Source organism: Polypterus senegalus, chromosome 7, assembly GCF_016835505.1.
Source record: "Polypterus senegalus isolate Bchr_013 chromosome 7, ASM1683550v1, whole genome shotgun sequence".
In the NCBI taxonomy this organism is placed as follows: Eukaryota; Metazoa; Chordata; class Cladistia; order Polypteriformes; family Polypteridae; genus Polypterus; species Polypterus senegalus.
The window spans coordinates 16,351,123-16,366,153 of record NC_053160.1 but is presented as its reverse complement, the minus strand read 5'-3'; the positions used below and the strand labels follow the sequence as shown (position 1 = coordinate 16,366,153).

Here is a 15,031-nt window from a genome sequence, read left to right as displayed (position 1 = left end):
TTTTTGTTATGCTGTCTTTAACCTTTCCAAACAACATCCTGTCTGAGTAATTTGATTTTGAATGCAACCTGAATATTAAACAATTGAGTATAGTATTTCAAAGTGTCTCTTGATTTTGTATATTGAACCAGTATTTTTATGTTGCTTGATTTATTCTAAGTAGGGCTGAGTGATATGGTCTTTAAATAATATTGCACTATTTTTAGGCTATTTCACAAAACACAATTTCAATATTCTGAAATCTCCTCTGAAGCACTTTATAAATGCCTGATCCTTTGATTCATATAATCACACCAATGTGATGATTCTGGTAGTCCTTGCAGGCTGCAACATATGTCTTTACACTGAACAAAACGGTATTTATTCAAACCAACATAACCAAAACAAATCCAACCTGCAAAAACAAAAAAAACTTTTTGCACATAAGTAGTGAAACTAGACAACAATATATTATGTGCATAGTCTCATACAGCAAAGGCCAGTATTCCAACCTGCCAGGTTATGACAGCAGAGAGGTGTAGCGGTATTTCAAGAATATTTCTCTACAACAACGGACTGCAAGATTTAGAGACCAGAGAAGAATAATAGTAGCATAGTGTAACAGGTATGTGCAGGCCGTTACTTAGTCAATAAATAGACAGGCCATAATACTGACCTTTCGAGTATATACCACTGTCTGGCTAGCCCAAAAACTTGCCTGCCATATTCAAAGGGTTTAAAAATGAATTATATGACAATTTGTACTCCATGTAAGCAATACAGTAATTTACTACATCCTGTAGAATAAACTGAGACCCATTGAGTATATTCTATGCATCTCCCAACCCTACTTTCAAGTAGAATTTGATCTGCGTGTAATGCATACTTTGTAAATAGTTATTTCCAAGCTTCTGTTAAAAGTATGTCTTGATTTGATTGCTAGGAAAATCACTTGTAGTGGTACTTTTGAAAGATTCTGCCTATACAAATAGATGGTCCTCTTTGGAGTTGTACAGTATAATGTGCCAGACTAATTCCTTGTTACATGTGTTTCACTCTACTAAAATATATCACAGACTTAGTTGTGGGAAATTGACTTGAACTTGACTTAAATTAGTATGTTTTTTCAGTGGTACAAAACTGAATTGTATCATTAAAAGGAAGGAAGGAAGGAAAACCTGCTGTCAAATCCTAAAATTTTATATTATTAGTAATGATGCCAAAACAAATTCCAAGCCAGGTGTTTTTAACTTGTTATCCTGGTTGTCCTAACTGACAAGTGACATTGTACAAACCGGATTCCAAAAAAGTTGGGACACTAAACAAATTGTGAAATAAAACTGAATGCAATGATGTGGAGATGGCAAATGTCAATATTTTATTTGTAATAGAACATAGATGACAGATCAAACGTTTAATCCGAGTAAATGTATCATTTTAAAGGAAAAATATGTTGATTCAAAATTTCACGGTGTCAACAAATCCCAAAAAAGTTGGGACAAGTAGCAATAAGAGGCTGGAAAAAGTAAATTTGAGCATAACGAAGAGCTGGAAGACCAATAAACACTAATTAGGTCAATTGGCAACACGATTGGGTATAAAAAGAGCTTCTCAGAGTGGCAGTGTCTCTCAGAAGCCAAGATGGGTAGAGGATCACCAATTCCCACAATGTTGCTCAGAAAGATAGTGGAGCAATATCAGAAAGGTGTTACCCAGCGAAAAATTGCAAAGACTTTGCATCTATCATCATCAACTGTGCATAACATCATCCGAAGATTCAGAGAATCTGGAACAATCTCTGTGCGTAAGGGTCAAGGCCGTAAAACCATACTGGATGCCCGTGATCTCCGGGCCCTTAAACGACACTGCACCACAAACAGGAATGCTACTGTAAAGGAAATCACAGAATGGGCTCAGGAATACTTCCAGAAACCATTGTCAGTGAACACAATCCACTGTGCCATCCGCCGTTGCCAGCTGAAACTCTACAGTGCAAAGAAGAAGCCATTTCTAAGCAAGATCCACAAGCTCAGGCGTTGTCACTGGGCCAGGGATCATTTAAAATGGAGTGTGGCAAAATGGAAGACTGTTCTGTGGTCAGACGAGTCACGATTCAAAGTTCTTTTGGAAATCTGGGGCGCCATGTCATCCGGACCAAAGAGGACAAGGACAACCCAAGTTGTTATCAACGCTCAGTTCAGAAGCCTGCATCTCTGATGGTATGGGGTTGCATGAGTGCATGTGGCATGGGCAGCTTGCATGTCTGGAAAGGCACCATCAATGCAGAAAAATATATTCAGGTTCTAGAACAACATATGCTCCCATCCAGACGTCATCTCTTTCAGGGAAGACCCTGCATTTTTCAACAAGATAATGCCAGACCACATTCTGCATCAATCACAACATCATGGCTGCGTGGGAGAAGGATCCGGGTACTGAAATGGCCAGTCTGCAGTCCAGATCTTTCACCTATAGAGAACATTTGGCGCATCATAAAGAGGAAGCTGCGACAAAGGAGGCCCAAGACAATTGAACAGTTAGAGGCCTGTATTAGACAAGAATGGGAGAGTATTCCTATTTCTAAACTTGAGAAACTGGTCTCCTCGGTCCCCAGACGTCTGTTGAGTGTTGTAAGAAGAAGGGGAGATGCCACACAGTGGTGAAAATGGCCTTGTCCCAACTTTTTTGGGATTTGTTGACACCATGAAATTCTGAATCAACATATTTTTCCCTTAAAATGATACATTTTCTCAGTTTAAACTTTTGTTCCGTGATTTATGTTCTATTCTGAATAAAATATTAGAAGTTGGCACCTCCACATTATTGCAATCAGTTTTTATTCACGATTTGTATAGTGCCCCAACTTTTTTGGAATCCGGTTTGTAGTTTGTTATTAAGAGGGGAAAAAAGTAATTCAGCATTTGTGACTACTTACTGTCTTTACTCTGTTTTCTTGCTGATAAGGTCACAGTCTACTCATCTGAAGCTCTGTACATGCATATCTTAGTAATGGGTGTTAAAGTTAAAAAAAAAAATGACACAAATAATAAGATAATATCTGGTCTCTAACACTAAAATCCCTGCAACCTCCGAAAAACCTCGTAATCCAGGCACACCTTCCTTTGCACCTCTCCAATAGCGTCTTTTGAAAATGTGTCAGGCAGCAAGCAGTCTGCTATCCCATCCAACCCACCACCACAGAAAGGACAAAAAGTTCTCCCAGCTCAAGTTTTGTTTATCTGGGTGAGAGGTACCTGGAGTTGTATACGGTAAATAATATGTCGTCGTTTGAAACACATGCATTTCATGAGTGTTCCGTGTCTACAACAATCTGTGTAAATGTAGGATGACAGGAAATGCAAGAAATGTTGAACACATACCTAAAACAAACTTTTTTTCATGTTATAGTATTAACAACAAAAGTTTGACATGAAGTGTATAATTTGTGAAGACTGAACTCCAAATATCAAATAAACACTTTCACAAAAGGTACACCTAGGCATGCTGACAAAGTACATGCGCAATGCTACTTCAATAAGCAAATGTCCATACCTGTGTCGATCAAACACAGGAAGCTCTGCAGTCTACTTGTGACTTTACATTGTAGGAAAATAAGGAAATAAATCAAGGTTAAATAGGTAAATAACATTCAATATGGCTTTTATATAGGTAACATATAAATGTTTTTTATATAAAGACCATCCCAAAACATAATCACAAACAGAATTTTGCACAATGCCTTAGCAGGGTTGGCATGCCCTGCTGTTTCATTGAAGGGCATGCGTGTGGGGCAGATTCACTGGCATGATGACTCCCGACATCTTGCTGCATCCAAACAGTGCCATCTTTCACCTTTACGCCTGGTACAGCTGCGTGTTTGTGTGTGTGAGACGATGTTTCTTATGAGAAGGGCTTCTGTTCTCTTTATCCGACGTAGAACTCTCATCCTCATCTGAGTTCACCTCTTCTATAGCACGTCATTTAAAAACAGCAGTGTCAGGTGGGAGCGCGAACGTGACTGAGAGAATAAAACTGAATTAGAAAAAGAAAAAAAATAACCTTTACAAGTTCCATAAATTTACACCGGCTGTTACAGACTCAAATCAAATGTTTTTATTGTATTATAGTAACAATAAGAGCATCTCATTACTCAAAACGGTAATTCTGAGAAGCAGCCAGAGTCAAATCCACGAGCTCTTGATTATGATTCAGCATTTCTTACCGCTGCACCACCCAAACAGTCGTGTTATTGTTTTACACTAACCCAATTTCTTTTTCTTAGGTTATATTCTTGAATAAAAGCGTACTTGTTTTGTTATACGTGTACCTTGTGTAAAAATGTTTATTTGATATTTGGACTTCAGTCTTCACACAATGTACATTTCATGTCAAAGGTTTGTCGTTAATACTATAACATGAAAAAAAAAAATTGTTTTAGGTATGTGTTCAACATTTCTTGCATATTTGGCATTTCCTGTCATCCTACATTTACATATATCATTGTAGACACGGAACACACATGAAATGCATGTGTTCCAAATAATGATGTATTATTTAGCATATACAATTCCAGGCACCTTACACCCAGATAAACAAGATTTGAGCTGGGAGAACTTTTTGCCCTTTCTGCGGTGGTGGGGGGAATGGGATAGCAGGCTGCTTGTGCTGATAGACACATTTACAAAACAAAAGACACTAATGGAGAGGTGTGAAGGAATTTAAGGTGGCCTGGGATTATGAGTTTTTTTCGTAGACTTCAGGGATTCCAGTGTTAAAGCTCTCAGATTCCTTTGCAACTCTTACAGCTATATCTGCTTGTTTTATTAAAAAGACCTTACTTCATATTGAAGTTGTTCTTTTTAATTTACTTATTGTGCACAGGATAGTTTTCCACATGCAGACTAAAAAATACCACACATTTCACCACAGAAGTAGCAATCACATAGTAAATTCTTTTCCTAATCCTGCCTGTAATGACTGGCACATTATGGCTTCAATGTCTTATCCTAAAATTCACAGCTTGACTTCTAAGATCCGCAGCTGGCTAAATTTTTACCAGAAATGAAATATAATATCACAAGGTTTGTATGAGTATTGTTAGACTATCTGAATGCAATTTAAGTGTGAATCTGAAATAAATAAACATGTCATTACTCCTCTTTCTTAGGTCTTCTGTTTGTTTAAAATAGCTAACTTGCAACAAAAGAAACTGTGCAAGTGTTGCTAAATGCATTTATTTGGCAGGTATTAATGTCGAGCTGTTCACGATGTATACAATGTGAGGCCCTGGTTTATGATGAGGAGATCATGGCTGGATGGGCAGCAGATGACTCCAATCTTAATACCACATGTCCCTTTTGCAAAAGCACATTTCTTCCATTGCTCAACATTGAATTCAAGGATCTTAGAGGCACTTCCAGGTAAAACATTTAAATAAAGCTACAAATTAAAATCCTACCAAATGTATCTTAAATATTTTACTTAATAAATACTTGTATGTAATTTTGTAAACTACCAAGCATTGTTATTCAAGGCTAAGGTGTTGAATTTGAAAGCAAAGGGTCTAGATATGTAATACTCTTGCTACTTTAACAGACACATTATGTTTGAAAAGGGATTAAATGCTACTACATCATTGGTGTTTTAAGTGTGAATGTTTCTGCTTTTAAGATCAGTGACATTACCTCCAGTAGTTTCAAGGATAGTTCCTACAAACAAGTTACAAAGTTGTAAAGCTGTCGGTTATAAGAATTTAAATATTGTGTGTGGGTGCGTGCATATGATTTTTTCATACTGTTCATGAAAATAAACAGAATAGATATATACAGAAAACTTGCCTTTTTGCACCCAAAATCCGAACATAAATTTGCTAGAAACAGCTGTTTGAATATTATTCGGTGGTGTTCAGAAGAACATATTCTGAAATTCCATGTCAACCTTATTCTGGTTCATATTCATTTTTAGAGAGGAAAGTTTTTTCTAAATTGAACCTTCCTTTAATTCCTATAATCCATCACTACCAGTTTAAAATTGTCTTCCTGTGTCCATGTAGTCTGCCTCCATTAATCTATTCATTTAATCAATAGTCCATCCCATTATATCCAGAGTAGTATGTTTTTTTTTCTGAAGATTATTCCAGTGAACAGTGAACACAGCATAAATATCAAACCCTATTGAAATCCTAGTTCATCACAAGCTACTGTATATTCACACTTAGGCTAGCACTTTTGGATGAGTAGTCTTTTTGAATAGTGGAAGGAAGTAAGGCTGTCTAGGTGAAACCCGTGCAAACTTTACATAAACATGACACTAGCTCGCAATCAAACGTGCTGTGAAGCTTATCATTGTACATTCATGTCACCCTGCCTTTGAATGCGTTTTGCAGTTTAAACTTTAGTAAAATAAATTTCAAGATTTTTTTAACAGAGTTATCTAATGTGATACCATATTTCACTGCCAAATTTTTACTTAATGTAATCTTTTTTTCCCTGTAGTTTTCTTATGAAGCCCAGCAACTCTGGAGATAGCATACATAGCAGCAACATCCCTTTGGCATCTGAATTTGTAGAACAGAAAATAACCTCGTCTCAAACAGTATCCACTGACTTGATTTGTTTTCCAGAATCACCTGTTACAAGTCCTTTTCCAGACTACAGGTATAATATTTACTTTTGAGATATTTCTAGATGCATTTGTTTCTTGAGAACTTATATATGTGTATATTTCATTTCACCCTATTAAAGTGACTATAGTTTGCTACTGCATAGTTATTTTAGTATATGCTAACCTGTTTACTTGTTTAGGTATTGTCTGTCTGATTATTACCTGTCTTTCTATCTCTTTCTTCCCTTCTCCCTCTGGGATGTAACATAATATGTCATCAGACACAATTTAATAAACAAGAAAATATTATGGCAGTTTGCAGGTCGTCTTTGTCAAATTGAGTTGTTTGCAATATTTTTAGATATGTTACTGTTACACTAATAACGTTTAAAGTAACACGGCATCCAAAAATATATATATTTTAATCTGTTACTTACCCTACATTGTTTATACTGATGTCCAACCTTTAATCTGAAGTTTTGATAAAGAACAGAAATCATAACATTCCTGATATTCTGGAGCTTCAGTGGAGACAATGCAGGTAACTATATCAAAATATCCATGAAAAAAATCTTAAATTGGGTGTTGTATAACCCAACTATCAGATACCTAGTTGTATGCTCACCATGTCACACATTTTGCTAAAATATGTTTAAATAAACCACTTCCAGTAAAATATTTCATGCACAAAGCAGAGAAGAGTTTTTAAATGGGAAACTTGGGTTTCTATTGAAGCCCACTGAATCAGAAATTTTGTGATCTCTGTTCAGCACAAGACCTTACGATTGGACATTTTTCACTTTTTTTTTGTTCAGTCGTGAAAAAGTCAAGTCAAGTTGGGGAGCATGCACTGGTACAGTGCGTTGCTGCCCCCACTACATGGCAAAACACCTCGGGATCCTGGTTTGCAAAATACAGACACGCGGTCCAGTCCCACCCTCCGGAAATGACCCTCTATCTGCCGCAGCCAGCAGTGAGGATCTTACGATCCGGATCACCCTCTGAGAAATATGCCACATGGCCGTAGTCCTGTAACTGATGCTCCCTCACAATGCAGGTAATGTGCCTCATTCGGGACTCCATGAGCAACCACTCATTCGACACAAAGTCAAACCAGCAGTACCCAAGAATTTTCTGGAAAGACACAGTACCAAAGGAGTCCAGTCTTCGTCTCAGGTCTCTGGATAGCATCCATGTCTCTCAACCATATAGGAAGACAGAAAGCACCAGGACTCCAAAGACTTGGACCTTCGTTCTTTTGCATAGATATTGGGAGCGCAACACACCCCTTTCCTGTGACCTCATTAACCAACACCCCCCACCCCCCCGCTCTCCCAATCTGTCTACTGACTTCATAGGAAAGAGTCACCAGAGACATGAGTGTCATTGCCAAGGTAAGTAAACCTCTTGACAAGGTGAACACTCCCTCCGCAAACAGACACACTGCTGATGGCTGTGCCCAAGAGGTCATTAAAGGCCTGGATGTTGTATTTTATCTAGGACATTCGCAAGCCCAGACACAGACTCCTCACTCAGTCTCTCGAATGCCCCGATCAGAGCCTCCATTGACTCCGAGAAGATCACTGCATCGTCAGCGAAATTAAGATCTGTTGATCTTTCTTCAACAACAGATGCCACATAGCCGCTGGAGCCCACGACCTTGCCCAACACCCAGTCCATACAAGCATTGAACAGAGTAGGAGCGAAAACACACCCCTGATGAACCACAGAATCAATTGGGAAATAACGCAGAGGTTCTGTCTCCACTCTGCACAGCACTCACAGTACCAGTGTACAGGCTGGCCATGATATCCAGCAACCTCGAGGGGATCCCGTAAACCCTCAGGATGTCCCACAGGGCAGCTCAATCAACTGAGTTGAACGCTTTGCGAAAATCGAAAAAGGCTGCAAAGAAACTCTGCCGATATTCCCGTTTGCGCCCCATGAGAATGCTAATGTCCAGGATGCGGTCAGTGGTAGACTTCTTAGGCGTAAAAAGTTTTTTTGTGAAAAAGAACTCCAATTAAATATTTTTTCTTTAACATACATTATGTAGTTATCAAGATTTGATCTTTATTTAAATAAACAGTATCTTTCAGTATATGTAATGTAATTGAGGTGGCGGGGAGTACAAATATTTGACTTTACAATAATTTATTTAGCAAAAAATGTCCTGGTGTGTGCTGTTTGTCTATGGAAAAGTAAGTACACCCATGGCTCAGATAGATGATACTGCCTCCTTTGGCAGAAAATGACGTGAAGTTGGCGTTTTCTATAACTGTCTACAAGTCTCCAACACTGGACGGAAGAAAGTTTTTTGGGGTTTTTTTTCTCACTGTTCTATGCAGAATTCTTTCAGCTCTGTGCTGGTGAAAAATGTCAGAACCTACAGAGAATGCAGCTTGCTGCTGTGTTTTAGTGAAACGTGGCTAACAACTACCATCCCAGATGCTAACGTGGAGCTACCCAGGTTTAGCACAGTTAGAGCGGACAGAGACACAAGTACCTGTGGGAAGAAGAAAGGAGGGGGACTCTCTCTCTATGTCAGTACAAGATGGTGCAACTCAGGACATGTAAACGTTAAAATCTCCACTTGCTGCAGGGACATCGAACTGTTGGCCGTAAGTCTGCGTCCCTATTACTTGCCCAGATGGTTTGGACACGTGATTGTTGTTATTGTTTACATCCCCCCTCAAGCGAACCCAGAGATAGCGAGTGACATCATCCATTCCACAGTTGCTAAGTTACAAACGCAGCACCCTGAGGCACTTGTACTAATCTCTGGAGACTTCAACCATGTGACGCTGGACAAAACATTATCTGCCGTCTCCCAGTATGTGGATTGTAACACTCGGGGAAACAGGACTATCGGCCTACTGTATGCAAACGTTAGACGTATACAGCGCCACCCTGCTGCCTGCGCTTGGGAAAGCAGATCATAACCTGGTTCTGCTTCAGCCTCAATACAAACCAAGAGTGAGGGCGCTACCTACAACCACACGCTCATTCAGGAAGTGGTCCCCTGAAGCAGAGCAGGCTCTGAGAGACTGCTTTGGAACAACGGACTGGGATATCCTGCTGGGGTCACAATAGTGAGAACATTGAAGACGCTGTTGAATGCACAACTGATTACATCAACTTCTGTATGGACATTGTAGTTCCAGTGAGAACAGTACGCTGCTATGCTAACAACAAGCCATGGATTACAAGTGACATCAAGGGCCTTTTGAACCAGAAGAAAAGGGCTTTTAAAGACGGTGATCAGCATGAGCTCAAGCGCGTGCAGAAGGAACTCCAAGTCCAGCTCAGGGCGGCGAAAGAGCAGTACAGGAGAAAGCTGGAGCAGAAGTTGCAGAACAACAGCATAAAGGAAGTGTGGGATGGGATGAAGATTATCACTGGCTGCAGCTCGAAGCGGGGTGCCACCATCGAGACAGACGTGGAGAGAGCAAACCAAATGAACAACTTCTTTAATAGGTTTGATCACCCTAACCCACTCTCACCTCGGAGTACTGCATCCTCCAACCATCCTTCTGCTGATACCAGCATAGGTGAGACGTCCCCACCCTCAATTACAGCAACCCATGTGAGCAGAGAGCTGAGAAGACTTCGTGCCAGCAAAGCAGTGGGTCCAGATGGTGTATCGCCTATAAATCTATCTATCTAGCTAGCTATCTATCTATCTAAGGTATTTTGCATGCATAGCCCATTTGAAATCCCTTACAACATCTCAATGGGTTTCAGATATGGGTTCTTTCAATTTGTCCCCAATTGCAGATGATTTTCTGCACAGTAAAATGGTTGGTTTTCAATTGGATATCTTTTTGAAATTACCTTCCCAGACTCATAGGTATCTCTGACCTTTTTTCTGCAGAGCTTAGAAATCTCTTTTGGTCTAGGCATGTTTACAACACACATTTCAATAACAAAAAGCAAACCAAACTAAATGCCTAAGGTTTAAATGAGACAGGTTCAGATAAGGTCCTCTGTAGTGATGTGTTAAGTATTTGCCCCTGATCTGATTGAGGTATTAGAGATAATGATAAATGAAAGGATGTACACATGCAAAATTAGCATTTATGTTTTTTAAGTTAAACAGTGGACTACAAAATGTAATTGCGGAAAGATATTTCTTATATCGCCATACTCTGTTGATATTGTTTAAATGAAGATCAAGCATGTCCACATATGTTAAAGAAAAAAACATTTAATGGGGTTTACTTACTTTTTCACATGACTGTAGCTTTTTTCCTTTTTTAATTAAAAACTGCAAGTGGCCATATGTTTAAAAACATTAATATGTAATAACTTTAAAAAAAATTGCATTTTGTGTACATAGTTTTTTTTTCATTAAACAACTATCATTGTATTATTTCTGCTTTGGTTTAATAGTGAGGGCAACAAAAAAGACCTTGTCGATCCCTTAGGGATTAATGGAAAACAAACACACAAAAAAGGTACATCGTTAACAAGAAGCAACAGTGTGGGAGGGCCTTTACAAAACTTGGATTTCTGTCAGCGGCCATCACATGGTATTTCAACAACCAGCCTTCCAAACAGCCTCCAAGAACCTGTGGTAAGTTGCACATATTTTCTAATTGATAGTAATATCAAATCAAGTTTATTCTAATCTGTTGGTATAAAGGAGACCTCATAACGTTCATTGACGCATTCCTGATGAATGATTTGTTGACTGAAAGTCCTCTGTGTTAGCATATCAGAGAGAGGATGTGCAGCATTGTTCATGATGGCACTCAGTTTCCAGGGTGTCTAGAGTGCCTCCTGTAACTGACCTTGTCCTTTTAATTAGCTTGCTGATTCGGTGGGTCTCTTGAAGTGATGGTACCAGCCTAGCACACTACAACATAGAAAATTGAACTGGCCACCACAGAGTTGTAGAAGATGTGAATGCTGTCTGTCAGAATTGAGCTGACCTTCTTGAGGTACAGCTTAGTAAAGGAGGACTGCTACAGGCCAATAATTTGATTATTAATTTTGAAAATTTTGTGGAGAACATTTTTGTCCTTAATACTAAGATTCATAAACCAACATTTAAAAGAGGCTTATGAAAGAGTGATATTATTTTAAAACAATTTTTCTGCTTCCTTAGAAATAACTGCTTCTGTGCCATAGTGAATATTTATTTCCCTGTACTTGGATCAAAGGCTAGTCTATTATCAGTACTTGTCTACAGATATTTCTAGTGATCCATCATCCCAAAAGAGTGACATATAGTTTTATCTACGTTAAAACACTTAAGTTTCCTTTGAAAGAACAGCTGCTTCTGCAACTTACTGATTTTATTTTTCCTGACCCAACCCCAACCAAAAAAAAGAAAAATAACTTCTGGCTTGAGTAGCTATCAATACAGGCTTGTAGGTTGCAGTAAAATGAGGTAGTCAGATCTGCTTGGTTTGTGCCACAGGCTTATATTTAAAGGCATTAATATTTGGATAGAGTAGCATCTTTGAAAGGAACAGGCCTAATAGGCCTTGATTCCTCCTTTGAAGTCACCACCATTAAGAGTCGTCGTCTTGTTCTTTCGGCTGCTCCCGTTAGGGGTTGCCACAGCGGATCATCTTCTATATATTTTTGTCCTCTGCATCTTGTTCTGTTACACCCATAACCTGCATGTCCTCTCTCACCACATCCATAAACCTTTGCTTAGGCCTTCCTCTTTTCCTCTTCCCTGGCAGCTCTATCCTTAGCATCCTTCTCCCAATTTACCCAGCATCTCTCCTCTGCACATGTCCAAACCAATGCAATCTCGCCTCTCTGAGCATCTTAGCATCTTTAACTCTGCCACCTCCAGCTTTTTCTCCTGCTTTCTGGTCAGTGCCACTGTCTCCAACCCATATAACATAGGTGGTCTCACTACAATCCTGTAGACCTTCCCTTTCACTCTTGCTGATATCCGTCTGTCACAAATCACTCTTGACACTGTTCTCCACCATTACTGCCAGCCCTCTTTTTCACCTCTCTTCCACAATCCCCATTACTCTGTACTGTTGATCCCAAGTATTTAAACTCATCCACCTTCACCAATTCTACTCCCTGCATTCTCTCCATTCCACTGACCTCCCTCTCATTTACACACATGTATTCTGTCTTGTTCCTACTGGCCTTCATTCCTCTCCTCTCTAGAGCATATCTCCACCTCTCCTGGGTCTCCTCAACCTGCTCCCTGCTCTCACTACAGATCACAATGTCATCAGCAAACATCACAGTCAATAGGGACTCCTGTCTAATCTTGTTTCTCAACCTGTCCATCACCATTGCAAATAAGAAAGGGCTCAGAGCCGATCCCTGATGTAAACCCATCTCCAACTTGAATGCATCTGTCTCTCCTACCGCATACCTCACCACTGTCACACTTCCCCTGTACATATCCTGTACAACTCTTACGTACTTCTCTGCCACTCCCAACTTCTTCATACAATTCCACAGCTCCTCTTGAGGCACCCGGTCATATGCTTTCTCTAGGTCCACAAAGACGCAATGCAACTCCTTCTGGCCTTCTCTAGATTTCTCCATCAACATCATCGGAGCAAACATTGCATCTGTGTTGCTCTTTCTTGGCATGAAACCATACTGCTGCTCACTAATCATCACCTCACTTCTTAACCTTGCTTCCACTACTTTTTCCCATAACTTCATGCTGTTGCTCATCAATTTTATTCCCCTGTAGTTACTGCAGTCCTGCACATCCCCCTTATTCTTAAATATCGGCACCAGTACACTGCTTCTCCACTCCTCAGGCATCCTCTCACTTTCCAAGATTCCATTAAACAGTCTGGTTAAAAACTCCACTGCCATCTGTCCTAGACATCTCCATGCTTCCATAGGTATGTCATCAGGAACCAACTCCTTTCCATTTTTCATTCTCTTCATAGCTGTCCTTACTTCCTCCTTGCTAATCCGTTGCACTTCCTGATTCATTATCTCCACATCATCCAACCTCTTCTCTCTCTTGTTCTCTTTCTCTTTCTCTGTTCTCTCATTCATCAGCCTCTCAAAGTACTTTTTCCATCTGCTCAATACACTATTCTCGCTTGTGAGTACGTTTCCATCTTTATCCTTTATCACCCTAACCTGCTGCACATCTTTCCCAGCTCGGTCCCTCTGTGTAGCCCACTGGTCCTTTTCTCCCTTCTTAGTGTCCAGTCTCTCATACAACTCATCATACGCCTTTTCCTTTAGACTTCGCCTCCTCTCTCTTCACCCTGCGCCTTATCTCCTTGTACTCTTGTCTACTTTCTGCATCTCTCTGACTATCCCACTTCTTCTTTGCCATCATCTTCCTCTGTATACTCTCCTGTACTTCCCCATTCCACCACCAAGTTTCATTTTCCTCCTTCCTCTTTCCAAATGTCACGCCAAGCACCCTTCTTGCTGTCACCCTTACTACATCTGCTGTAGTTTCCCAGCTGTCTGGTAACTCTTCACTGCTACCCAGTGCCTGTCTCACCTCTTCCCTAAACTCAACCTTGCAGTCTTCCTTTTTCAACTTCCAACATTTGATCCTTGGCTCTGCCCTCACTCTCTTCCTCTTCTTGATCTCCAATGTCATCCTACAGACCACCATCCTATGAGTAATTCATCAAAAAGATGAACAGAGTAACAGCAATTGCTGATACCGTGATACTGACAATGTTCAAGTGGTTAACAGCATGAGGATAGGAACATCTTGTTCTTTCTTAATTTGCATTTGTTTTTTTATCATTTTGTGTGGCCTGTTAAAATGGAAAGGTAAAGTCATCAGTCTTGTTAAGCTCTGTGTTTACTATTTTTCAATAAGCAAGTCTAAGATGAGTCTATCAAGAGGACTTCAGCTCCAGGTAGTTAGTAGGGATGTGCAAGGGTCAACAGGAGAAAGCCTTAATTGTCATGGAGTCAGTATTTAGATGGAAGCGGTCAGAGTAGAGTTGCAGCAGTGTTTCAGCCTCTTGGGTCTTCCAGGTGTACATGTGTCATAAAAAGTGGTTGCGCTGCATAATACTGGTCAGAAGTACAAGGTGGAATGCTATTGACTTTTCAGAGTTCATATCCTTAGTGATGCAATTTGGCTACTTAAGGTAACCATATCCTAAGTGATAGCATTCCCCTCACTAATTTATTAGATTTTTACCAATGTAAGATGTTAATGCTAAATCTACACTGGAGCAGTAATGTAATGCACCTCACCCATATATAATGGGGTATTTCTCACAATTTCAACAATGTTATTATTGTTATTATTATTGTTCAGAGAGGAGAGGGAAAGGAAACATCAAAAGTCCACAACCGAGGCATTTACCTATTACAAGGGACAGTCACACCACTTAACAAAATCATCCATTGGTCAAAGGCTGTTATGCTCATCTTGTAAAAGACTAACAGTGACAGACGCCTTTGCTGATTTTAAGATGTTTTTGGCCTTTTGTGAACTGCATCATTTGCTTACAGAATA

General features: G+C 39.7%; 1 protein-coding gene across 2 annotated transcripts in view; it reads left to right on the top strand.

Annotated features, from left to right (window-relative positions):
* dennd4c (DENN/MADD domain containing 4C) overlaps window positions 1-15,031 on the top strand; it is a 222,091-nt gene that overhangs the window by 184,009 nt on the left and 23,051 nt on the right. For both annotated transcript variants that reach the window (XM_039758252.1, XM_039758251.1), the window contains 3 exons: window positions 5,224-5,399; window positions 6,474-6,635; window positions 10,975-11,158. In XM_039758252.1, the coding sequence (XP_039614186.1) occupies window positions 5,224-5,399; window positions 6,474-6,635; window positions 10,975-11,158 (522 nt within the window). The remainder of the gene's footprint in view (window positions 1-5,223; window positions 5,400-6,473; window positions 6,636-10,974; window positions 11,159-15,031) is intronic.